General features: G+C 39.8%; 9 protein-coding genes and 1 non-coding gene across 10 annotated transcripts; 5 read left to right on the plus strand and 5 right to left on the minus strand.

Moving 5' to 3' along the window:
• Positions 1-128: 128 nt before the first annotated feature.
• On the plus strand, positions 129-833 carry mug123 (Schizosaccharomyces specific protein Mug123; the record flags this gene model as incomplete). Its single annotated transcript, XM_056183131.1, has 1 exon — positions 129-833. One exon carries the CDS (start codon positions 129-131, stop codon positions 831-833), a length of 705 nt encoding a protein of 234 aa, XP_056039700.1.
• Positions 834-1,192: 359 nt separating this feature from the next.
• taf6 (SAGA complex/transcription factor TFIID complex histone H4-like subunit Taf6) lies at positions 1,193-2,704 on the minus strand (the record flags this gene model as incomplete). The annotated part of the gene is made up of 2 exons (XM_056183132.1): positions 1,193-2,434; positions 2,573-2,704. The coding sequence occupies 2 exons, from the start codon at positions 2,702-2,704 to the stop codon at positions 1,193-1,195; spliced, it is 1,374 nt and encodes a 457-aa protein (XP_056039705.1).
• Positions 2,705-4,015: 1,311 nt separating this feature from the next.
• Positions 4,016-4,087, minus strand: SOMG_20212. Its single transcript has one exon. It is a non-coding gene; the product is annotated as a tRNA-Thr (tRNA).
• Positions 4,088-4,345: 258 nt separating this feature from the next.
• On the plus strand, positions 4,346-6,052 carry vps5 (retromer complex subunit Vps5; the record flags this gene model as incomplete). Its single annotated transcript, XM_056183133.1, has 1 exon — positions 4,346-6,052. The coding sequence occupies one exon, from the start codon at positions 4,346-4,348 to the stop codon at positions 6,050-6,052; it is 1,707 nt and encodes a 568-aa protein (XP_056039184.1).
• Positions 6,053-6,418: 366 nt separating this feature from the next.
• On the minus strand, positions 6,419-8,209 carry xks1 (xylulose kinase Xks1; the record flags this gene model as incomplete). Its single annotated transcript, XM_056183134.1, has 3 exons — positions 6,419-6,616; positions 6,666-7,163; positions 7,241-8,209. 3 exons carry the CDS (start codon positions 8,207-8,209, stop codon positions 6,419-6,421), a joined length of 1,665 nt encoding a protein of 554 aa, XP_056039282.1.
• An 853-nt stretch (positions 8,210-9,062) lies between these two features.
• bfr1 (plasma membrane brefeldin A efflux transporter Bfr1) lies at positions 9,063-13,628 on the minus strand (the record flags this gene model as incomplete). Its single annotated transcript, XM_056183135.1, has 1 exon — positions 9,063-13,628. The coding sequence occupies one exon, from the start codon at positions 13,626-13,628 to the stop codon at positions 9,063-9,065; it is 4,566 nt and encodes a 1,521-aa protein (XP_056039723.1).
• A 2,233-nt stretch (positions 13,629-15,861) lies between these two features.
• Positions 15,862-18,438, plus strand: wee1 (M phase inhibitor protein kinase Wee1; the record flags this gene model as incomplete). Its single annotated transcript, XM_056183136.1, has 1 exon — positions 15,862-18,438. The coding sequence occupies one exon, from the start codon at positions 15,862-15,864 to the stop codon at positions 18,436-18,438; it is 2,577 nt and encodes an 858-aa protein (XP_056039816.1).
• A 1,165-nt stretch (positions 18,439-19,603) lies between these two features.
• On the plus strand, positions 19,604-20,113 carry rsm18 (mitochondrial ribosomal protein subunit S18; the record flags this gene model as incomplete). Its single annotated transcript, XM_056183137.1, has 1 exon — positions 19,604-20,113. The coding sequence occupies one exon, from the start codon at positions 19,604-19,606 to the stop codon at positions 20,111-20,113; it is 510 nt and encodes a 169-aa protein (XP_056039612.1).
• Positions 20,114-20,618: 505 nt separating this feature from the next.
• On the minus strand, positions 20,619-21,530 carry SOMG_04351 (phosphomethylpyrimidine kinase; the record flags this gene model as incomplete). Its single annotated transcript, XM_056183138.1, has 1 exon — positions 20,619-21,530. The coding sequence occupies one exon, from the start codon at positions 21,528-21,530 to the stop codon at positions 20,619-20,621; it is 912 nt and encodes a 303-aa protein (XP_056039559.1).
• Positions 21,531-22,533: 1,003 nt separating this feature from the next.
• dom34 (Dom34-Hbs1 translation release factor complex subunit) lies at positions 22,534-23,911 on the plus strand (the record flags this gene model as incomplete). Its single annotated transcript, XM_056183139.1, has 5 exons — positions 22,534-22,613; positions 22,667-22,720; positions 22,772-23,070; positions 23,140-23,246; positions 23,297-23,911. 5 exons carry the CDS (start codon positions 22,534-22,536, stop codon positions 23,909-23,911), a joined length of 1,155 nt encoding a protein of 384 aa, XP_056039624.1.
• Between the last annotated feature and the right edge of the window lie 198 nt (positions 23,912-24,109).

Raw genomic sequence — 24,109 nt, forward strand, 5'->3', positions numbered from 1 at the left:
GAACGCAAGCAGCCTAGGGATTAAACAAGATTTCAAAGCTCGATTGCATTTCGAAAACACAAGACGCATGTAATTGCAAGCGAAACTGAACAAAGCAAAAGAAGAATTAACTCTTTTATTTTATTGAAATGGAATCGATTATTGGTAGACACAGTCGGGATGAATCCTTGTCGCGTTCTTCTATCGCTACTCCCACTGTCCTTGATGACCAAGAGGAAAATAGTGAACGCCCATTTTCATATGTGCAGTCGTTAAGAAGAGCAAGGGCTACCGTATGGAGTGACCAAGGTCGTGCAAAGCCCTTGCAGTCTGCCTCTTCCTGGAAAAGCTCCTCTCAGAATGGCAAAAAGGATACCAGTAAAGGATTGGGAGGCATGCGGTCTAGAGTCTTTTCTAGTCAGCATCATGGCGTATACCATACTCGTCCAGCTTCTCTAAAATCTCGAACAATGGCCCCTCAACATACCATCCTAACACCACGACTTTCTGCAACTGAAGGTAAAGACGAAGACGAAGACGACCTAGCAATTTCCACGTCTAATACTACCCCTACTTATATGTCTATGATTAATTCGTCCCGTGCTAGCTCTACGCGCAGTGGCAATGCTCCATCTGCACCTTCTATCATGGGCATGTCCATCCATTCTCAAGCCGATACTACTCATTCTGAAGGATATGAGTCCAGGAGTGGCTCACCAACTCATGACATTCAATCTTACCTCGTCAATCGCAGTAGTAGTGAAGAAGATTCTGATTGGGATAGTGGCGAAGAAGGCGTAAAGCGTCTGGTTATTACCAACGCAGCTAATGAATCTGAATTGGACAGTGACTAGCGGACTCGGTGGACGTACTTTAATGTTGATATTCATGCCCTTTTATCTGATTATGCATCTTCCTTTTCCTTTTCCTGACGCCCTTACGCCTCTCCATTTGTTCCGTCTCTTTCTTTACTTTCCATTTCTTTCCAGTTACGTTTTAACTGTTTTTATCGTTCCTTTTCTCATGCTTGATTAGATCACTTTCTATTTTTTCTTAGCTCTTATTTATTATTTGCAATCTAAATTCTTAATTTTGCTCGTCTCCTATTGTTGACAGAAAATGTAGGAAAAAAAACATTCATTTATGATTCATAATACAATTTGTGTATATGTTTATATATTTACAGAAAAGGCACTGGTAGCGACTGTACCTTCTAAGCTGGATTGTTTTCGTCAACTAAAGCTAAAATGAGATCTTTATCTCCTTTTTCCATAATTTTTTCAGTCATTAAGTTACCAACAATTTTTTCCAAAAGACCCCGAGCATTAGGGGGGACGGTTTTATCTGTAGAGAGTTGATCATCTCTTAAAAGCAATAATGAATCATACAAAGCATCCATACAACGATTCGCTTCATATTTGTCATCGTCGTTGCCCTTTTCAAAACTCTTAATGACCAAAATTTCATAGACCTTAATATTAGGAACAAGAAGCACCCGAATAGCTTCTTTTCCCATTGTTTTGAGACCAATTATAGCTCCGTAATGAGTTGTATAAGGCTTTGTATTATCTAAGAAAGCCTTCAACACTGTCCTAGTAACTCTCGGTTTCAATGTATAGTAAACATTGCCAAATCGATTACAAACAATTCCTAAGAGGTAAGCAGCTAAGTCTCTTAAAGCATAATGGTCGTGATTGTGAGGATCATTCCCAAGACGTTTGGCAACCAGACAAGTTAAGATAGAGGGCATTAGCTGTTGAACATAAGGCTCAACAAATAAATTGGGATTGTCAAGAAGCGCCCAAGCCATTTGCATGAGCGTAGTAAGAATAACTAAATTATTTAGATTATGAGAAATGGAATCAGAAAGAAACATAATAAAGTAGGGCAAGAGTTGATGTAAGCCTGGATCATCTCGAAGGCTTGATAATGCGGCATGCCGAAGTTCTGAATTTGATACATCAAGCAAAGCAGCAGTAATACGCTCGAAATAAAGTTGAAGCTCTTTCGAAAGCACGTGACGGACTAACGGTTTTACTTCAACATTCTCCATAGATGAAATACCATTAGATGCCTCTTTTGTAGCAGCAGTAGCACCGGGAGTAACTGCAGCTGGACCCTTAGGAGCCCATTCTCCAGTTGTATGGTCGGAGGGGGTTGGGTTTTGTGGAATAGCAGGTTGAACACCCTCAATGGCTAACCAATGGGCAGTATAAGAAATATTTCTGGGTACCTTTGGTAAAGGATAGTTGATAATTTTCTCGAAATCAATTTCTTCATCATCAAGATAATAAAGAGAGTTTTGCCCACCACCTACGGCGGCTTCATGAAATTCAACAGGCCGAGATGTATTAAACCCGTAAAGTGGTTCAACGTTTAAGGTTCTCAGAGCAGACGATATGTCAGCATTTGAAAGCACCGTCCGTTTTGAATGGACCATAAACTTCATTGCTTCCTAAATTTGACATTAGTAAACCGTTTTCTGACAAAAAATTAAAGGAAAACAAGCAGTTCATTCTTTTACACGGCAATAATAGACAGCTTGAGTAATACCAGAGAGTTTCTGCTCACAACCCAGAACACTTTAACGTACCTGTATGACTTGGTGGATTCGATATTCAAGATCCATTGCAATTGCAGATGCTGCCTCATCACCCAGACTGCTTATACCAAGCATTTCAGCGACATCTTTTATGGATTCTACGTTCCATACTGTCAAAGACATGTTGGTATATGGAGTCTGCTGAAATACCTCGTCGCGTTTAGGAATGAGGATAGAGAACTTTAGTGCGTTCCTTGTATGAGATTGCGATATTGTTGTGCTTTGTTAAAAAACAAACATTTAAGTAAACAGAAAAGAGTAGTTATAAAGCAAAATGATTCAATATCTTTCCAAGATAACGGGAACTTAATTAATAATTTTTTGTTCTCTCACACAACATAAAACTTGTTTTGAAACTTTGCGTGTATAACATCAAGGAAATCATGGTTCAAATATGATTCAAAGGCTGTAATAATGAATGAAAAGGCAATATGTGGTTATGTCAATTTTGTAAAGCGCAGAGCTGTTGAAAGTAGTATATTTGAAGATCAACCAAAGCTTCTTACAATAACTGTCATACATAATATAGAAAAGAAGTCTCTCGAGTGTAAGAATGGAAGCTTTTCGGTCAATTTCGTAATTATTTACCTGGAAAAACGGATAAGAACGAAGGTTTTTTTGACAGATTCAGAGAGATTAACCAGTGCAACCTTTCTAGCATCGCGAATAGGCAAGAGGCCTTTCAAATCAGCTTACATTCTTACATTATCCTGATGTTTGTCACTCCTTTGGTAACAGATTATAACAACAAGCCATTATGGAGTGTAGTAGTTGAGAGAAGGATTTGTTTTCATAACAAAACAAAATAGAATGTAAAAATAGAAAAGCAACCGGGCAAAACTATAAGTGGCTACTCAAGGATTGACATGAGTATGGAGATGGCAAACTCATTTTCGCAGCAAGAACACCGGACTTAAAAGAATCAAATATAAAATTCTTTACAAGTCAATTCAATCTCAGATTTGTCTTGGATTGAACTCTTTATTGTATGTTTTCTAAACTGCTAAGCTTATTTGTTTACTAACCAAACTCTGAATAACGAACACTTTTTAGCTTTTCATTTAACATGTACAACTATTCTCCTATGGTTCACATACAGATATATATATATATCTGGTGCTGCTTAAAAGGTAACCAATATCCGAGAATAGAAAAACTGCAGTGAAATGTCTTTTGATGCTTGTGTAAATTCTCACACATGGTTTTTCAATTCCCAAATGAGCTTGACTATTTTTAGAGCTGCTCCTGGATGCCTTGACTCACATTTTGCATATGCATAGAAGATAAATAAAGCTGAATGTAATACCTGAGGGGTGGTCGCTTCAATGTCTCGTAATTTGAGGCTGATACGACAATAACTTTTTGTTCAATCCTTCGTATCATAGGAACACAAACTCCTCTCCAACATTCTCTCATTTAGAAATAAAAAAAAATTGCTCCAGCAGTGACTCGAACACTGGGCCTCTTGCTTACTAGGCAAGCGCTCTACCACTGAGCTACAAGAGCTATTTGGTGAATTTGAGAAGTAAGACCTAAATATATTTAATGAAACATTACTAATCTCACCAAAACCCTGGATAAAAAGGGATCTTATGTATGCCCAATTTGTTCCTTCATTTCATTGTTTAAAATAAGAGGCTTCCACACTTAACTATAGGTTGTCGAATTTACCACATTTTGGTATAAGTTGCTATCTGTGTTAAGGAGTTCGTACAACCAGATAAGATCGCACACGAAGCAAACAACATCCAACCCAAAGCCATTATGCTTGGTGATTCTTTTTACGAAGCAGATGATGAGTTTAATCCTTTTGCAGATGCCGTTTCACCTTTAAATCCGCAATCTGCCGATGTGCAGACGCCTACTGAACCAACGCATGAAATTTCTTTAAATACCCACGATGCGAATTCAAAAATTCGGGAAGTTTCTTCTCCGGGAAAGTCATTCAATGTAAAATCTCTTCCGTTAGAAACCCTCACGTTAGATTCAGCTCCCCTAGGGCCATTAGACCATTCTACTTCTTCCACTGTAAATTTTGAAAACAATCCTGTAGGATCGAGTGTTCACGAATCTCCAACAGTTCCTGCCGAATTATCTTTTTCACCAAATATTCCTCATGGCGTGCATGCTGTTTCTCATGGGTTGCGTATTTCTGAAGTCAACCCTTACTCTTCAGAACCTTTGAGCGCCGCCCAAGAAGAATCAAGACAGAAAGAAAATCTCGATACCACTCCTGATATGGGGCTCACTGATGCTGCACCTCATTCTTCTGATCCCTCCCTTGCCCCTGCTATGTCCCAGAAACACAAAGACAGCCAGGTTGTGGCGGAGCTAGAGGTGCCTGCTGTCCCACCTTTGAATATTCAAGTACATGATCCTCACACTGTAAGTGAGCTTGCAAAGTCTCACACAGTCTATATGGTGAGTTCACAAATGGATAGTGGTTCTGCCCAAGCCACCGAAATTACTGTCCAAAGACGGTATAGAGATTTTGACTGTCTCTATCAACTTTTGTCTAATAATTATCCTGGCTGCATAATTCCTCCTCCGCCCGAAAAGCAAGTGGTTGGTCGATTGGATGACGATGTAGTCGAACATCGCCGAGCTGCTTTAGAGGTCATGCTGCGCAAAATCTCTTCTCACCCTCTTTTAAGAAATGATTCATTTTTCGAAAGTTTCTTGCAAGTTGATTACTTTGACACAAAGCTTACAAACTACGTTACTCCCATTGATGCTGCTTCTTCTTCCACTAATTCTGGCTCATCTGGTCTACTTGACTCTTTTACATCCGCTTTTCAAACGTCTTCTTCATCTAAATATGTTGAACAAGATCCCTGGCTTGCCGAAACGAAACTGTCGTTAGACACTCTTGAAATTCAGCTAAGATCCATGTACCATGCTATATTGGTTTGTATAGATCAACGCTTGCAATTTTTATCTTCGATACATGATTTTGGAGAATCTTTAGCAAACCTGTCCTTGGTTGACCTTGATTCTTCTCTTTCCTCCCAGCTTGACAGTCTATCTCAGATACAGATAGAGCTTCAGTTTTCTCAAGAAAGAAAGGTAGCTCAGGATAACTTGACTCTGGGTGTAACTATTGAAGAATACATCCGTAATATAGAAAGTGCTAAAAATGCGTACACTAGTCGACAAAAGCTATGGCAAGTTTGGCAATCTTCTTTACAATCACTTTCTCGTCTCGATGCCCAACTAGATAAGAGTCGGAAACAATCAAAATTTAATCAAAAGTCTCTTCCTTACCTAGAGGGTCAAGTTGATAAGTACCGAGCCAAATCTTCTCAACTAGAGCAGCAGTTTGAGAAGTCAACTGCTTTACTAAAACACGATTTGAAGCAATTTTCTAACAATAGAGTCGACGATTTGAAAGCTAGTGTTGAAACATGGCTGGAGTCAGCGATTGAATCGCAAAAAGAGTTAATTGACAGATGGGAATCGTTTCTAGAATAATTTGCTGCGAATGGCTTATATTTATTCTGCCTATTTATTGTGATATAAAAGTTATTCCTCCATCTTTCAACTTTTTGCTATCGGTGCCCTTTCCCTCACCTTCATTGATGTCGTCGCTACTTTGTTTAATGATTTTGATGCTAATTACATATTTCATGAGACGTTAATGAAAGCATAGTATTTTTTTACAAGCTAATTTTTTATGTGGTTTTGCATTATTCACTCTGAATTATTCAAGAATTTTAAGGCTTCCCGTCCCAAAGCAGGCACATGTCTTCATAATAACAGCTGGTAATATCACCAAGTTTGATATGTTCAGAATTTCGTAAATTGTGAGGTTTGCTCATTAACATGTAGGATAAAACTTTATTCAATTGTCTGGTGAATAGCAATATCCTGTGCCTGTTCTAGATAGGGCAATAATTGTCCAAATATATCGTAAACTGACTTTTCGGGTTTGCTTTTAACTAATTCAACCTTTTCGTCTTCATCCCAAGATTGTAGAACGAAGTCATCAAAGCTAAGTTTTTGCTTGTTCATTGCATAAGCGGCCTTGACAGCTCCCTAAAAAAGTGTGAGTAACTTCTACGCGAAATATATGTTCAAAACGTACCCCAATGGCGCAAGCATTACTTGCTCCTTGCTTGAGTCGGTAAACATCACAACCCAAAATTTCACTGATCATTTGTACGATGGCTTCATTTCGACTAGCACCACCAACAACATAGACTCTTTGTGGACGGGACACATTGGTAAGTAAAGGTGTGATTCTGTTGCGAATGTCCAAAAATTGGCTTTCGACGATAGCACGAGCATCATCATCAGGGATTGTCCATGATTCTGATGTTTCCGTTACTGGTTCCAACTTGCTATCGCGGATGTTGTAGCGCCATACACCAGGACCAACAGCAGGAATAATTTCCCGTAAAGGATAGTACAATCCAATTTTTTGGTCTGGGAGAGAATCTGTTTTCACTCGTTCTTTCAGGGTAAATTTGTTGAACAAATCCCAAGAATTCTTATCGTGCACTTGATACTTTTCATTAAGGCTATTGCGAATATATTCTCTAGCCAAACTGCCATTCTTGTAGCAAAGCATGACCATATAATCCTAGACACCGGTTAGTAAAACTTAATTAATCAATGCACCTTAGGGTTATGCGTAAGGCGTAATATAAACAAACATACATTTGTTACGGTGGGATGGCCAAACATATGATAATCTGGAGAGCAAACATAGTTAGAAGTGGCCATAAGGGCGGTGGTACTTGTACCAAGCGACAAAAGAACATCTTTTCCTGGACGTAACGGCAAAGAAAGCAGAGTAGCAGGATTGTCGCCGGTAATAGGAAGGATTTGGCAATGAGGCGAAAAGCCGTATTTTTTCGCAAAGTAACTTCCAATACCACCGAGATGCTTTGCACCATTCATTTCAACGGGTCCCAACTTTTCAGCTAAATCTGAACCTTTAAAAGAACCAGCAACATCATCTAGAAGACGAGTATCGAATCGTTCATTTCGGATATCCCATAAATTCATACCGCAAACATCGCTAATTTCCAAAGGAGCCTCGCGTTGTAAAAACACAGACATGAGGAAGCTCGAGGCAAGACCGATCCGTTCAGTTTTCTCATAAATATCTGGGTGCAAGCGACGAAATCGCTTAATTTGAGGACCTGTGAATCTGAGATGCGCTCTGGAACCTGTTATATCAGCAAGGGTATCAGCACCACCGACGACAGCTTCCATTTCTCGACATTCACGAGAAGTTGTGGCATCCTGCCAATTGGGCGACCTCGAATAGAGGTACTTTCCAAGTTGATTTTGCAATGTAGAGCTTGTTTCTAATGATCCAAGAGCTTGTTCAGCTCCCTGTAACCAGAAAACACCTGCATGCTGTTGACCTGCTCCACAAATTCCCTGGATCTCACTCACGTCCATTACCTTTGCAAGTCTAGCACATAGCAAATCTATGGCATCCAACCACATAGGCACTGGCGCTACCACTTCATGACCATGTTTGTAAACACCCTTTGTGGTTTTATAAGACGGAAAGTCTTTCTCAAAATCTACTACCACCTCTTGGACAATATCCAGCTTTTCGTTAATCGTCACACCTTTTAATTGTTGAGTCGAAAGATCTAGTCCTAGAAACATTTTTGTTATGTTTTATATCGTCACTGGTTTCCAGAAATCGATCTTGCTATGTGAACTCTTCCCAAAAAAATTGGTTTATATATTCGAAAAGTTTGCCGTTTATTGTTCTTTACAGCTTTGGAATTCCGCTCCCTGATTCCGCATACATTTTTTTTGTAACGACTTACATCAGTCATTTGTGTTGTCACTCATTTTCCATAGAATATTATTTCATCACATTATAACATAACAAAATGAAGTTGATTAGGTATACATATAAAATAAAACTCTTATTTCACAATAGATTAAAAAGCATTTAAAGCCTCATGATGGCCATGTAAAAAAGGTCGTTTACTCATTCCATGCATATACATGGTTCACACATCTTTTCAATTCGTTTCTTCGTCCATGCTTCTACATCATAAAGCGCAGTTTCATGTGTACTGAATGTAGTAGATGTTAGACCAAGTCAGTTATAAAGTAAGATAGGATTTTAGGAAAAGCTTATAAAGTCGTTATCGTCAAACAAACTGAATATAGATATTCATAAAAAAATGAAAAACCATACTGTTCACATTTTAGCGTTCTTTGCATTCCTATAAACTACTAATACAACTACATATTTTATTGTGAATTTGTGTTGGCATAAAAGCAACACAAACAACACGTTTTTACGTCAAAGTTTATGTTTGGCAAAGCTATAATTTTCAAAAAAAAAGAAGAATAAAAAATATATTAGGTATAAATTAAGATCATTATTAATACCTTGCCGTGCATTACCAAGAATTTTGTATATATCCTTAATTAAACCCCTGCATATACACATACCCTTATGCATATATACTTAACGCTTCTTTTTTTTTGTTTTTTTGTTTTATCCAGTTCTTGTAATCTTTCTGTAAAGTCGAGTACTTCTAATTTTCATAACCCGGAAAATGTAAAATAGTAGCAACACAGCAAAGACATTGAAGAAGACATAACCAATGACGATACCAAAGTTACGCCAGCGATGATCAAACTTCATACCGAACTGCATCAAAAACTGGTCACCCGTACGGTATCGACAATATTGACAATCGGTTGTGGCATCAGGGTTTAATAAATTACCGGCAAGCTCACTTTGCAAAAAGTTCTTCAAGTAGGATTGACAAGTTTCACCATTTGGAGGATTCAAGTGGCTGATTTCGTTCGGCTTGCAGTTCACCGGAACATTGTGCAATAAATCACCCAATAAACCTTCAATAATGTAAGTGAAAGGTGTCAAAGAGTGCATCCAATGCCAAAATTTAATCAAATTGCTGATTGGCTGCATGACACCGTTGAAGGTGATAATGAAAGTAAATGCCAAACTGTTCACGACGGACGCAGTCTGAGCGTTGGGACAAGCACTAGCGACGGCTTGGCCAAATGTGGAATAGTACATTTGGAAAATCATATACATTAACCAAGCATAACCTGTTCTGTCACTTGTATGTTCCAAATTCTTATAAAACTTGACGGGATAAAACCAACACAAAAAGAAAATCGTACCAAATATAAGGTTGAATGGGATTTCGACTATAATTGCCGAAATAACAAATGCAACCCAACTGTAAATGTTGGATGGCTTCTCTCTTACTTCAAACACATTTCGAAGATCAATGAATTTGGGTTGTAGACCATTAATAAGAGGAACAGCAAGCACTGTTGCCATAAAAACTGCGAAAAGCTTATTTTGCATGTTTTGAGAACCTGTTCCTTGATTATAGAAAGTGAAGCCGATAAACAATCCGGCGAAAATATTCAACATCATCTTAGACATCAATAGCGAGGGTTCTCTCCAATAAGACTGGAAATTTCTAAGCAACACAAATCTAATTTGGGTCCAAATTGGCATAGCATAAGTATGAGTATCTGATTTGTTAACCTTCTCTTTGGTCTCCGGCTTACTACGTTCAATTTCATCCAACTCTTGAGTAGTTTCTTTACGTTCATCCGAATTTTGCCAAACTTCATGCCAATCACGATCAGTCTTCGCAGTTGCACCAGCGCCAATCACGTCAAGAATGTATTCGGCTGGGTTAGCATCAGGAGGACAAGGAGTAGCTCCATGAGAGGAAAAGTAATTCAATAAAGTCCTGGAATTATCACCAATATTACCAAAGTACACTGTCTTACCACCCTTTTGGAGTAGCAGCAATCTGTCAAATTGGTCAAACAACACAGCACTAGGTTGGTGAATTGTGCAAAGAATTGCTTGGCCAGCATCAGTCAGTTTACGCAAAAATTGAACGATCGACCATGCCGATTGACTATCCAAACCCGAAGTGGGCTCATCTAAAAACAAAAGAAGAGCTGGTTTAGCAGCCAACTCCACACCGATAGTTGCACGCTTACGTTGCTCGACATTTAAGCCAGAGCCAGGGGTACCAATGATAGCTTCAGCATAGGCTTCCATTTCCAATAATTTGATAACACTTTCAACGTATTCATACTTTTCAGAAAGAGGAACAGTGGACGGTTGGCGAAGTGCAGCACTGAATTGAAGTGCTTCTCGAACAGTAGACTCAGAAACGTGAACATCCTGTTGCTGTACATACCCGGTACGACGCTGGAATGTAGAGTCAAGAGGGTGACCATTAACAAGCATATTACCAGTGACAATACCGATGTCAACACGTTGAGCAAGCACGTTTAAAAGGGTGGTCTTACCAGCACCTGACTCACCCATCAAGGCGGTAAGTTTTCCTGGCCTTACAAAACCATTAACCCCACTCAAAAGTCGTCGCTTTTCTCCTTTAATAGTGATATCATAAGATAGATCTCTCCAGCTGAAAATGTCTTTGCTTTTCTCAATAGTCTCGTACTCTTTGTCGGTTTCTTCAGAATTTGGAGGGGATTTTTCAACATTGCCACCTTGAGTATTTTGACCAGTTTCTAAATCCAAAGGTTTTCCGCCTTCTTGAACAGCCTCCTTTACAGCACTGGGAGCATGGCCACGACGGAAAATGAGATATTCACCCTTCAGGTCACTAAAATTCAAGACCTCACTAGCAACGATGTTAACACCAATCAAGAAAGCATAATAACCAATAATGATTGCAAGATTTCTCCATAATTGACGGGTTTTGTAATTGAAGCTCGCGTAAAGGTAGGATGAGCCGTCAACAGTAGTCTGACCTGGTTGGGCGCTGGTGATTGGGCAGACTTTATATTCAGAAGAAACATTATCGTAATCACCTCCAGAAGGAACCATTGAAGTGCACTGGTATTTTTGAGCTTTAAATTCATTAATCATAAGAGAGGCGAAGCCGAATTGTACAGGATCAACGTATGAAATCCAACGGAACCACCAGCCAACATTAATATTGGGAATAGCATAACCAGTGTAGATGGCAATAGCCAAGACACCCATACCACCCAAAGCAGAAGCAGAAGCTACATTAGGCATGATGGAAGCGAGACCTCTAAAGAACGTAGTCATCGTAAGTGCAGAAAGGAATAAGAAGACATAAAAGGTCCAAAAGCCTCCAGCAGTACGTCGCAAATCAGTTAAAAAGTAAAGAATGATAGAAAAGACGGTTACATTGATGAACCGGAAAGGAATATCAACAATCAAACTACTGATAACGTCGGCCGCTGGATGATAGAGAGCAGATGCACGATGCTTCGCAATAATAGGACGTTGGGCAAACATGTTTGCAATTTCTGAAAGACTTTGAAGAGCAGTAAATAAGATGGCAAAAAAAAGAGTACCACCACGAGTGAACATATCACTGGTAGTATCCTGAAGATTGTAAAAAATGGAGCCAATAATTAACGATTGGAACATAAAAGCAAAAGCCATGGCTCCGATGTAAGCCGGATCATTGATAAATCGTTGCCACGAACGAATTAAACAATAGCGCAATTGCATCCAAAAAGTGACAGTGTAAGGAGATGTTTTAGACATAGTTTTCGCTTTTTCAGAACGAGCACTATCACGATACTGTTCATGTTTTGTGACAGCAGACGTACCATCGTTGAGATCCTTCGATGAGCGAGTAGAATCGGGAGAAGAGTTTTCATCCCATCTTCTATCGTATTCATCCATCTCACGAAGAAGTTGAGCATGCAAGGGGTGTTCATGCCATCTACGTTCAAAGTCTTCAGGAGTGCGCGGAACACGGTCTTCCCAACCCTCTTTAGGTTGACGGGCATTGGGATCGGAAATGGCCGTCAAGAAATCAGGGGTAGTTTCACGGGGATGGCAAACAAAACCCATGTTGAGGAAGTAGTCTTTGGCCTTGGAAGCCGGGCCATAATAAATTTGACGACCAGCATAAAGGACACAAACACGGTCGAAAAGATCATAAATCTTTTGACTAGCTTGATAAGCAGTGACGAAAGAGGTTAACTGGAGCTCGTCTGCACAAATACGTAGGTTATTTACGAATTCGAAAGCGGTACTAGAATCCAAACCACGGGTACTATTATCCCAGCAGGCAATGGTGGGCCGAAGAGCAAAGGCTTCACTAATAGTAACACGTTTGCGTTCACCACCCGAGACACCACGAATGAAGTCGTTACCGACCTTTGTCTTGTAAGTATGGGTAAGACCAAAACTAGTAGCAATGAGATCACGAACCCGAGACATGTACTCGTTACGGGAGAGGTTGCATGGACGATTGCGAGGAGTGCGAACACGAGCGGCAAAGTTGATAGTTTCGCGGGTAGTAAGAGAGGGGAAATGGACATCATTTTCACCAGAATAAAGGACATCACCTGGGTAATGCTTTCTCATTTCGGCGGCATTGATGCCGTCGTAATGAAGGGTGGTCTCGGTGTCTTTATAATGATCAGTTTCGCCAGCGACGGAGCGCAAATAAGTTGAGCAACCAGCACCGGGTTGACCTAAGACCATGACGAGCTCACCAGCATTTGCGAGGGCGTTAGTATGGGAGAGGATGGCCTTTTTGACAACCTGTCGTTCTTTGAACCGACGGTAGGGAGCAGCGAAAATGTCGATAAAGGTAGTAAGAAACTCGTAACCAGAGCCCAAACCATAAATGCTGGTATCGCGCATGCAGACACCGGTGGTACGGGAGTGGATGCCGTCGCGTTGAAGGGCATCTTTGTAGCCACGAAGGTAACGTTTAAGATCAAAATCCTCGCCCAATGCAAAAGGATCACCGCTAAGATGATCGACCGACGAGACGGAAGAGGAAGAAGTAGGGGCGTCAACGGGAGGGGCATAGGTGGTAGAGTCGTAATGGGTCTCATGGGTCATCTGAGGGTGAGGTTGATGTTGATTTCTAGCTGCGTAGGTCGCAGCAGAGGATATGGAAGAGGCATCTGATTGCTGATCTTTGGTAGTTTTGGGAAAGACATCAAGAGGACGAGAGGAATGGTCATCCAGGGAATTAGCGGATGCGTAAGAAGATTCAGAAGGAGCTGCAAAATGGCCAGCGGAGGAAGACATGACGCTAAAGTCGAAACGAAACCCAAGTAATCCAAACTAAACCCAAATTAACTCAACTCAACTCAACTCAACTCAACTAATTCAATGCCAAGAAGTTGACCAAAAAGCAAGTCAACGAATAAAACGAATAAAAATAGGACAAACCTCGTGGTTGGGAGAAGAATCCAAATTCGTAAAAGAAAGCTCTTTTAGAAAATAAAAGCCAATTAAAATTAAGAAAAAAGAGCTACACAAAAGAGCAGCAGCAGCAGCAGCAGCAATTTGCGCTTAAAAAGAGCACAACAAAAAGAAGAGAAGAGAAAAGAAGAAAAACAGTCGCAAATACAAAGATTTTTTTCCCTATGAATTTTTAAAAGAAATTCCAATTAAATAAATTAGGAATTCTGTAGATGGACGACCTGGATACAAAATTTGTTACTGCAGGCCTTTTATGTATATAAATTCATCGGTATAAAGAACATCCGTAATGATGTCACTGCATGAATAAGCACTTGTTTCGAGGTCCGAGGTCCATCCATCTACAAGGGGAAAGGAGACAAAAGGGAAAATTGCGAAGCATCAGATAAAACAAGAGCGAGGGTTATAGGAGGAATAGAAATTCGTGCAATGCAAAAAGCAACGATTAAACTTGTCCTCGTAGATGAATTGCTTTCTGTATGCATTACACCAAATTTCTATTCCTCCTACAACCCTCTGTTTGTCATCTTAACCCTCTTTCCCCTTGTTATTGAATTGCGCGGAGGAATTTTCAATAGAAACAGCAGTATGGTTTCACGAGGAGGATGCTCAATTCTTGTTTGGTTGAAACCGTCCAATGATCGCGATGCTTTACGCTATTTCGTCCATTCGTTATATGCATCACTCGTCTGTAACATTCCAATGAACCTTCGTTGAGACTAAAGCTTGTTGTGGATAGGGAGCAGGGCCGTTCGCTATCTTGGAGAAGTGATGGAGATAAAAAAGCGAAATTAGCATAAGCAACAAGAGAGAGAGAGAGAGAGAGAGAGAAATGAAAAAATAGCAGATATCGCTTTGGACAACTTATCGGCTGTAGAACATTCCGATTATCGGAGTATTAAAAAAGCGAGATGAGAAAAAGGAGCCATCGAACGAGGCAAAGTTAAAACTGGTTGAAACTAATTTCATGATGAGCAGTTGTTTTTCAGTGTAGCAATGTAGATGTAAACAAATCTACGATCCTCTGATTTCCCTCTTTTCTTAACTTTTTTTCGGTTTGTTTACCTTTTCTTTCTATCTCTATATCTATCTCTATCTTTCCCCCTCCTCTTTTCCCTCTGCTTCTCTCTTAGTCATGCTTTCTCGGTTTCGGTTTCGCTTCTTATTCGGTTCCTCGGAGTTCAAGGTTGAACGGTGAAGTTCGTTTCCTTCCATCTGCTCTGCCCCACGAATGCTTGTTCAGCATAAACTCCAAATTTCCAACTAACATCTTTCCTCCTTTCGTCTCCTTATCGTTCATACCATCGTCCCTCGACTGCGCTAAACACAAGAGTCCTGAGGTTGAACATTCACTAGTGAACAGGTCAAAATAGGATCCGATCGACAGATTTTACGAATGTATTTTCCCCTTTCTTGGAACAAAGAGTAAAAATAAAAATAAAAATAAAAGAAACAAAAGGTTCAAGAAAAGCCCTTTTCTTTTCTTTTCTTTTCTTTACTCGTCTCGTCTCTCGTTCCACTCCACTACTTTTTTTTGCGTACCCCTCCACACCACAGTATCCTCCGTCAATGCTTGCTCCTACCCATCCACGCCTAGTTTGCCTCTGTGCACCTAATTTTTTTGCGTTTCTCTCTTTTTCTACATTCTTTGGAGATTGTTCCCTGTTTATACAATTTATTAGGACGAAACCTTTCTGTTTATTTCTATTTCGTTCTTTTTTGTTTGTTTTCCTTTCCTGTACTCCTACGCGACGCGTCTCCTTATTGCTTGTTTGCTTGCTCCTGACGTTGCCTTTTTTTCCCTCATTCACAAAATTGTTTTTTTTTTTCTTTCTTTCTTTCCCTACCTCTCTCTCTCTCTCTCTCTCTCTCTCTCTCTCTTGTTGTTTATGCTTCTCTTCCTCTAGTTCTCTTTCTCTTTTTCCTTTTGTGTGTACTCGGTTGGTTTTCCTTGTCGTTTCTCTTTTCGTCGTTCTTTTCTTTTTTTTGGTCTCTCTCATTCTCTTTCTCTTTTATTTAGCTAGTCTCCTTGTTTATCGATTCCCTTCCCTCCGTCATGTCCTCCTCCTCTTCCTCGAATCGTAGGCCTTGTACCCTTCGGCGATCCCAACGTTCTATGAATCTCAATCAGGAAACCTTCTTCCCTCCTAACACTACTTCCTCCTCCACCAATGCTTCTCCCTTTTACTCTCCTCAATCTCCTTCCGCCGCCTCTTCCTCCACCGCCAAACCCTCTCTCCATTCCTCTCCATTTTCCCATCCTTCTCGACCCCCTTTTTCCGTAAAACGCTCCTACCTACCTTCCACCAATACCTCTCCTTTTACCCAAACCGCTGTTCCTTCTATTTCCAACTCTTCTACCACCCTCGCCTCTACTTCCCCCTCTCCTCCTTTTTCCCTCTCTTCTTCCTACAAGTCTTCCGGAAGCGCCCCAAAACGTACCTACTTTTCCACTTCCCTCACAAACGGTACTTCCTCTCCCCCTCCGCCCTCTCACCATTCCTCCCCTGCTAACCTTTCTCCTTCCTCCTCTTCTTTTTTGTCCTCCTATCGCAGTCCCTACACTCCCGCACAAAAACTTCGGAAAAAGGACCCTTTCTCTTCCCTCAAACACCCTCCCAATACCTTCTCTTCCTCTCAACCTTCTTCCTTTTCCCCTTTTGCTACTTCGTCTCCCCAATTCGTTTCTACTTCCACCCCAGGTCCCGCTGCTGCTGTCGCCGCTCCCCCTCCTCCTCGCTTTCCCTCTCATTCTCACCGCCCTTCCTCTTCCTCCTTCTTCTCTCAATCCTCACACGCTTTTGCTTCTCCTCAAAAGTCTCCTCAACGTTTCCCCGTCCAACATCCAGTCGCAACTCCTTCAGCAGCTCCGTCTCCTTCCGTCTTTCTACCAACTCCTAAACGTCCAACTCCCCGTTCTTCTTCTTTTCTGTTTGGTAAATCCAATCCGGCCCCTTCTCCCTTTTCTTCCATAAAACATAATGATTCTCCCATGCTTCACAATCCCTCTCCCGATCCATCCTCACATGATGATCACTCCTCCTCCTTTGCTTCCACTTCTACTCTTTTCCCAAACGCAACCCTTCCGATTTCAAATCCCGGCCACAATCTTTTTACCACCCCATTTCAACAGGTCAAACCTTCCTCCCAGGCTTTTCTCAGTACTGGTTTGCTTTCCAAACAGAGTAGGCCTCGTAAACCTTTTAATCTTACGACTCCCTTGCCTCCAAGCACTCCTTCAAAGCCTTCCTCCGTTTTGCGTTCCAACATGAAGCTAGCTGACTCTCCTCCTTCTCCTTCCACACCTTCCAACACGAATTCTTCTTCTTTTGTCTTGCAAGGCCAAAGCACCCCCACCCATCAAAACTCTTTTTCTTCCGCAAAACTCGGCAAGCCATCTATGGACTTTTTGAGGTTGCAGCCGCCCTCTTCTACCGTCAAGCAGCCCTCGGGATCTGAATTCCTTGCCCCTTCTACCCCTACTCGTAATCCTTTTGATTTTGAAAACTCGTCGATGTACTTGGACGAGTTTCATTATCCCTCTCATCAGCATCGCAATAACTCTGAAATTTTTGCTGAAATGGAAGAGGAATCTGCAATCCTGGGAAACCCCGCCAATGTAAATTCGAACTTGTCATTTCCTTCTGCTCTTACCTCGAAATCCCCCGAGTCACCTGCGGATGATTTACATAATCGCTTTCGAAATATCACCGTCCTTGGGAGGGGTGAGTTTAGCGAGGTTTTTCAAGTTGAAGATCCTTTGGAACGATCCTTAAAGTATGCTGTAAAGAAATTGAAGGTAAAATATAGTGGACCTAAAGAGAGAAGTCGTTTGTTGCACGAGGTTTCTATTCAAAGGGCACTTAAGGGGCATGATCATATTGTTGAGTTAATTGATTCTTGGGAATTTAACGGGTATCTATTTATGCAAGTAGAGTTGTGCGAGAATGGCAGTCTGGATAGATTTTTAGAAGAGCAAGGTCAGCTTTCTCGCTTAGATGAGTTTCGAGTTTGGAAAATTCTCGTGGAATTGGCTTTAGGACTGCAGTATATACATAGTAAGAATTACATTCATTTGGATTTGAAACCCGCGAATGTTATGATCACGTTTGAAGGGACTTTAAAAATTGGTGACTTTGGAATGGCAAGCGTCTGGCCCGTCCCAAGAGGATTGGAGCGAGAGGGAGATTGCGAATATATTGCTCCCGAAATTTTGTCCAACCATTTGTACGACAAGCCTGCCGACATTTTTAGTCTTGGAATTACTGTGTTCGAGGCGGCAGCTAATATTGTCCTGCCAGATAATGGCCAATCTTGGCAAAAACTTCGTTCAGGCGATCTTTCTGATGCACCACGGCTTTCTTCCACCGAAGGCTCTAGTAACACTTCCTCTTCTCGTGATTTGCCTATGAACAGTATAATCGGTCAAGGAGGTCTCGATCGTGTCGTTCAATGGATGTTGGCGCCCGAACCAAGAAATCGTCCTACAATAGATCAAATATTAGCTACACCAGAGGTCAGTTGGGTAGAGCTCCGAAGGAAGGCTGGAGCTATTATTTATGAAGGACTTCATGGGTCTTCAGCTTCTCCTCAGGGAGATCAAATGATGGAAGACTGGCAAGTCAACGTATAGTTGCTTGGTAGGATGAAAAGATTGTTTATGCTTATTTATTATTTCAATGGTTTTATCTTATGTTGGTATTGTATACATATGTATATATACTTTTTTTTTGAAGTTTAGGGCTAAAAATGTCCCTAACCTAATCTATAAATGTACGTTTATTTTATAACTGTGCTTTTATTTATTTCTTTTTTTTTTCATTCAACATAGAATTTTTTTTATAATATGGAGGATGGGAGAATTCAACCATAGTTTTTGGTTTATTAATTTTAAGAAACTTACTAAATAATCCATTCTTTGAACGGATTTTTGAAGTAAGTTTTTAGTACTTTACTACTTAGAAAGGAAACAAAACATTGGCCTTTAATTGGAAATGGATGAATGATCGGTGGTTCTCTTTTATGGTTGTTTTAAAAACTTTTAATACCTTAGCGCATTCAAACAGTATGAATCTCTTTGCTTTCTTTTTTGGCTCCTTCCCTTTTCTTCTGGAATTTTTCTTTTTTCTCTTTTTGCTGCATGGTTTGATAGGACCGCTTGCATACGATAATACTTAATTACGTTCGTTTAAAATTTGCTCAGCTATATATGCTTTTTCCTTGTACTGCTTTATTGATTTTATGGTTTGACCTTTTATTTCATTTTTCTACTTTCGGATATCCAAAAATGGGTGTTTATGTATTTCGATAATTTTGTTTCTCAACATTTGTTACTACTTTCAACATCTACGTCCTTCCATTTCCATTTCTAATTTTTTAATTGCTTTTGATGATTTTTGCTTGTCTTATTGGAATGATTTTACCGTTTGAGATCATCTTTTGACTATATTGTTGCTTTTAATTTATGAGAAGTCAACCATTAACGGTTGAATTTACCAAATTTAAGCTGTATATAATTTAATATTTAGCAATTGCTACAAATAGTTTTTCATATAGACTTTACTTACCTTACGAATGCAAAAGTAAAGAAACCATACATACGCATGAAGAATTCTTTCCCTTTTAGTAAATTTCCTTCTTTTTGGAGAATAGTGAAGGTTGTTGCAACGCACATTAGTAATGTTTCGGAAATGAAGCGTGTATACAGTAACCGAACCTAACAGAGTACTGGAACGAAAGGTACTTTTGAAGGTCTCTTGGTACAATGCATCTAGTCTAAACCGATCAGAACGAGGATCATGTTTACGCGGAAATTCTTCAGTTCTATTGAGAACAATTCGAGACATGTGCTTCAAACCGTTAGTTTTCAAAGGAATCGTCCGTTCTGTACTGGTATTTCCCTTCAAGCACCAAATACACAGAATTCCAGCGTGAGGAAAAATGCCGGATTCCAAAGACGGAGCGATTCGTTTATCCCACCTTTTTTAGTACCAAACGTTACTGAGGGTCAGGTATACTCTCCAAGTGATTTAAAGTTTGAAACGGTGGAAGCAAGAAATCAAGGCAATTTCTTCAATCCCAAAAGACACGACTGCTTTAAAGCAGCCAACCGGAGCCCACTAGAATTTTGGAAAAATCCTGTTGTATTGTCTAATTTCATAACTGAATTGGGCCGTATTAAGCCGAGAGCCGACACGGGTCTGAGTGCAAAGAACCAAAGGCTTGTATCGAGGGCCATTCGTCGGGCCAGAGCAGTGGGCGTCTTACCTACCAAACACAAATCGGTATATGCAGAACGAGAGAAATAATAAAAGGTATGTTCGCTTCGGTGTATGTGCTGGAAACCCACCACGTTTGTCAAAGAATGGCACGATGTGTGAGAAAACTTACGAAATTGAGAGGGTAGAGTACGATTTCACGTTTTTCAGAGTCGGTGGATGGTGAACCTGCCCGGTGTTTGTAACAATGCATAAGTGTTCTTTTATAAAGCACCTGGAGTGTTATGAAAAATTTCGCGAAGCCTTTTACATAAAAGGTGTTCATTTTAATATCTAAAGAGTATGAAAAGTTCTTACTTTGTTCTTAATTGGTTTGTCCTTCGTTCGATGCAGTCTCACACGACATGTAAGAGACGTAAATGAATCAAGTTATAAATAAAGGGCTATGAAAAAAAAAAAGAGCCAAAAATGATAAATATGGGTAAATAAAAGTAAAGATTTTGTAACAATAGCTTTGTATGGCGGTTGATTAATCAAACCAGCGGAGAGTATATCAGTTTAGCACGGGATGTAAAGGCGATGAAGAGTTTCGTAGTTATGATTTTAGACGAGTGGTTATGGTTTGATTGGAAGAGGAAGGCTTTAATTTGGAAAATAATTGAGCAGTACGACTGATGGATGAGGACTCCTCTTGAATATTTAACAATGCACATTCAATGGATTGCATAGCCTTTTGAATAGCTTCTAAAGGATGTTTTCCCAACGCTATATTTGAGGCAATCGCTGCAGTCATCGAGCAACTAGTTCCATGAACAGCTACAGAGTGCCGTAAATCGTATGGTTTTTGAAACGCATAGAAATTCTCTCCGTCAAATATCAAGTCTACAGTAAACGAATTGGTTGTCGGCAAGCTAGTGATCTCAAAGTTGTCGTTGTATGCAACATGATGACCGCTTAAAACGATATAGCTAGGACCTGCTTTATGGATAATCATAATTAGATTCTTTATGTCCTCTAAAGAACGAAGGGTAAAAGGACAGTGTCCTAGAGTCCGCTGAACCAAAACATAAGCCTCCATGACATTCGAGGAATACACGAGGACGTGAGGAAAAAGAAATTTTATAGTGGCTGATATTGCAGTTCCTTCACACATAACGTGCCCAGAGCTGCTGATAATCACTGAATCCATGACAATGTTTTTTATGTGATGCCGTTGGAGAGTCTCTGCAATACGGACTACGCTTTTTGAATCAGGAAGCATTCCAATCTTCACCGTATCGCATTCAATGTCACTGAGGCAGGCGTCCAGCTGTCTCTGTATGAGTATGGGGTGAACGGCGTATATGCCATCAATTCCTTTAGAGTTTTGGGAAGTTAACGCCGTTAAAACTGACATTCCATAAACTCCGTGAGCCTGCATGACTTTTAAATCAGCTTGAATCCCAGCACTGCCACTGCAGTCAGATCCAGCAATGGACAAACAAGCAGGAGATTGAAGAGGCTTCATGATAAGGAGACAAACACAGAACTGGGTGTGCCAAACTCAATTCGAAAAAGAATTGATGTAAAAGAAGTACCAATAATGTCAATTTGTGACAAAATCAATTGACAGTATATAAACTAAGAAGTTATGGAAATACTTTATCGCAAAAGAAAATTCTTGTTCAAGTAAAAAAAAGAAGTTAAATGTTTGCTTTTGATACAAGCCAGACTTGCTTTTTGCAATTAACCGTTCATCCATCCGTCCTTTGTGCATCTGGATGCAAGTATGCGAGTTGGATTTCCCAAGTCCATTTGTGTTCTCATATTTTGTAGAAAAAGAAAAAGAGTATTTTCAAATTATAAAATATTTATGTTGTTGTGTTTGGGAAAAATTGAAACAAGCGACAGATGAAACATTGGTAAGGAATGAAAAGCAGACAGAAGAGAGGAAGAGAGTCGCATCCTTAGAAGAGGAGCGATTTACCATTCCATAAAAATGAAGAGAATCTTCAAATTGATTTGATATGAATCTTTTATTAATGAGGCTCTCTTGTTGTTGTTTTATTGCTTTTTTCGCTTATTATTTGTCTCCAAGTGAATGTGGGGTAGGATAGTTCTCATCCCCAGGTGTAAACAAAAGAAAAAAACATAAAATCGCAAACAATTAACAGAAAGAAAGTATTTTTAGCAGAAATCGATCTAAACCCATGCATTTGAATGAAGGAAAAAGAAAAAGTTACAATTTTAGAGTATTGCAATGTTCCTTTGATATCATTTTTGTTTTGATATATAGAGAAATGTTTTTCAACAAATGAAATGCGATGGAAGTTTTCCTTCATGGCTTCATTCATCTTCGCTCGACAGTTCTCCTTACCTTACTTTTATTTAATTTAATGTTACTCATCATTTTTATGTTTGTATGAAACTAGTCTGTAAAAGCGTCTTCGCTCTCTTGTCGCTTGTCCTTGTCCTCGCTCTTCTATGATGTATTTCGCTCCATTCCTAGTTTTTTCCCTTCCACTGTTAAAATGAAGTTGGTTCATAAAAATGTAGAGAAAACAGGCTCCGGAGAAATTACAATGTACCCGGAAGAGCCTGAGGACATGTGGTATGCTTAAATTACCGGCCTGACTGCTGGATTTTGGATAATAACACTTTTAGGCACCTGTACAATATCCTCCAAATTGGCGATCAACTGAAGGCTTCTACGATTCGGTAAGTGTATTTTGAAATGCTAGAAAAATTGACTAATAATAACATTTTTAGTCGTGTTGTCAAAGTCGGAGCCACGGGTACCACTTCTAACTCTAGAGAAAAAATGACCTTGAAAGTTTTAATAGAAGCTACGGACTTTGATACAAAGGCAGCTGAATTACACATCAAGGGGAAAACGACAGAATATCATCCCCTCGTAAGGTTGGGTTCATATCACACACTGGATTTGGAGTTGCACAGAAATTTTACCCTTTACAAGAATGAATGGGACTCATTCGCTTTAGATCGGGTAGACGCTGCTTGCAATCCATCTAGAAATGCTGAGATTGGAGCAGTGGTTCTTGAGGAAGGTATGTTCATTTGTCCCTAAATTTGTTATTGTCCTTTATTTATTTGAGAGTATTAACACCTACTTGTAGGTATCGCAAATGTTTGTTTAATTACCGACTATATGACCATAATGCGTCAAAGAATTAACCAAACAATTCCCAGAAAGCGTAGAGGTGATAGCAGCGCTTATCAAAAGGTATGTCCAAAAAGTTGGAGAGTCTTAGGCATTTTTTCTAAACGCTTCAGGGTTTAAACAAGTTTTACGATACTGTTTTTCAAGCAATCTCTACAGAGCTTGATTTTGAAAAACTCAAAGTCATTATCCTAGCTTCTCCTGGCTTCGTCGCCAAAGGCCTATTTGACTATATTATGGGAATGGCTGTAAAATTGGACCTAAAACACGTTTTCAAAGCAAAACAAAAATTTTTGATTCTTCATTCTAGTACTGGCCATATCCATTCTCTTAATGAAGTTCTCAAAAATTCAATTGTTGAATCCAGCCTGGCTGATACAAAATACATTCAGGAAATCCGTATTTTAAATAAGTTTTACCAAGTTATGAATGATGACGATAGACGTGCCTGGTACGGTCCCAAGCATGTCGAAAAGGCTTTTGAAATTGGTGCTGTTGGTGAACTACTAATCAGTGATTCTCTATTTAGAAGCTCTGATATAGCAACTAGAAAAAAATGGGTTGGCCTTGTTGATGCGTTAAGAGAAACCAAGAGCACCGTTTACATTTTTAGCAGCCTTCATGAATCCGGGAAACAACTGGATTTACTGTCTGGAATAGCTGCTATCTTGACATATCCTGTGGAAGAAGAAGATATAGAGGAAGAAGAAGAAGAGGAAGAAAGCTAACGCAAGAACAATCGCCAAAACTCATATCTCTTATTTTAATGAAGTTCAATGCAAATGAGGTTTTAGTCGAGAATCAATTTTTTTGAAGTTAATTCGGTTGCAATAAAAAATGTAATTTTTCGTATCTAATAATCTCATTTTTACAAAAAAAGTATGCCCATCCAGTAAGTAAGTGAATCAATACACTTCAACTTGTCA

Source organism: Schizosaccharomyces osmophilus, chromosome 3 (genome assembly GCF_027921745.1).
Source record: "Schizosaccharomyces osmophilus chromosome 3, complete sequence".
NCBI lineage: Eukaryota > Fungi > Ascomycota > Schizosaccharomycetes > Schizosaccharomycetales > Schizosaccharomycetaceae > Schizosaccharomyces > Schizosaccharomyces osmophilus.